Source organism: Trichechus manatus, unplaced genomic scaffold (genome assembly GCF_000243295.1).
Source record: "Trichechus manatus latirostris isolate Lorelei unplaced genomic scaffold, TriManLat1.0 scaffold00058, whole genome shotgun sequence".
Lineage (NCBI taxonomy): Eukaryota > Metazoa > Chordata > Mammalia > Sirenia > Trichechidae > Trichechus > Trichechus manatus.
In genome coordinates, this window is record NW_004443994.1 from 9,107,800 (window position 1) to 9,109,314 (window position 1,515).

Here is a 1,515-nt window from a genome sequence, read left to right on the forward strand (position 1 = left end):
AAACCAGAGCGTGGAGTTTCTCTGGACACATTTAGTGTGTGTAAGGAGCAGTCAGGATAGACACAAACAAACAAGAGCTCATGCTTCCTGTCCTGTCCCTTAGAGAATCAGTCTGTCTAAACGCACCTTATTACAAACAGTAGCAGTCACCCTTCAGAACAAGTACATGCCTGTTTTCCCTTTATGCTCCTTGGCCTGACAAACCCATGCATCAGCACAGAAAAGCTGATACTGATTAATTCCCCAGAGGATCCTTGAACCAGCACCCATCTACAAGCTCAACCCAGAGGATGCTTCATCTAGGATAGTTTGTATATATAAGCATATATACATATATATTTTAATTTTATTTTGTTGTTGAGAATATATGCAGCAAAACGTACACCAATTCAACCATTTTTTATGTGTACAATTCGGTGACACTGATCACATTCTTCGAGTTGTGCAACCATTCTTTCCCATTAACATAAACTCATTGTCCCCCAAAATTTCCTATCTAATCCACTTTGATCTCTAGGGCAGTTCCTAACCTGAGATTCTTAACGTGTGATCCAAGGGTTCCTGTAGGATCATAAATGTGCCTTAGGACTTAGTAAGTTCCCAGAAACTGTTTGCAAAAAGTGTGGAGGGAGGTACTGGGGGGACAGTGTATTTTTCTGGGAAGAGACTGCAAGGATTCATCAGATACTCAAAGGAGTCCATGACCTCCAAAGATGAAGAACCGATTTAGTGCTTTCCAGAACTTTCTGAGAACCCATGATAACAGAGGAACCTCTTAAAAATCTCAGTTCAACTCAGTTTCTCTAGAGGGTCCATGTTTTGGATTTTTTGGACCAGGCTCCCCAGGATGTACAGTCCTCTGCACAGATCTTTCAGCATCTCAGATATAGGGTCTGATGATCACCCTCCCTGTGCTGGGACAGGGGCATGGTCCAGGACCTGTGAGAGACACCCCGAGATGGCAGGAGCAAGACACTCACCTCTTGCCTGCTACAGTGGCATCACCTGAGGTCACTGAGGTGTCCCCAGTGAGCATCTTGAATGTGGTTGTTTTGCCCGCACCATTCACGCCCAGAAGGCCAAAGCACTAAGGGAGAAAATGCAGAATTGGTCTTGCCCTAGTGGTGTGGAGTTTCCTCCCTCCTTCCCTCTCTCCCTCCCTCCCTCCATTTCACTCATGCGTTCATTTATAAAGCCCTGCAGTTTACCGGGCATAACACACACACCTGTTGCTGTCAAGTCGATTCTGACTCACAGTAACCCCGTAGGACAGAGTAGAACTGCCCCACAGAATTTCCAAGGAATGGCTGGTGGATTCGAACTCCCAACCTTTTGGTTAACAGCCTAGATTTTAACCACTGAGCCACCAAGGCTCCTTACCAGGCATGGTACTGGACAAAGGCAATAAGCTATAGCCCTGCCCTCAGGGAACTTAGAGTCTAGTAGGGAGAGAAAGATGTGTAGCAAGTGAGCACATAATACACTGAAGGATCTATGGTTATGAAGATAGTCCAC

General features: G+C 45.5%; 1 protein-coding gene across 1 annotated transcript in view; it reads right to left on the reverse strand.

The window, feature by feature from the left end:
* Positions 1-1,515, reverse strand: part of ABCA4 (ATP binding cassette subfamily A member 4) — a 174,073-nt gene that overhangs the window by 14,720 nt on the left and 157,838 nt on the right. Inside the window, exon 40 of the mRNA XM_023733347.1 lies at positions 981-1,087. Within this exon, the coding sequence (XP_023589115.1) occupies positions 981-1,087 (107 nt within the window). The remainder of the gene's footprint in view (positions 1-980; positions 1,088-1,515) is intronic.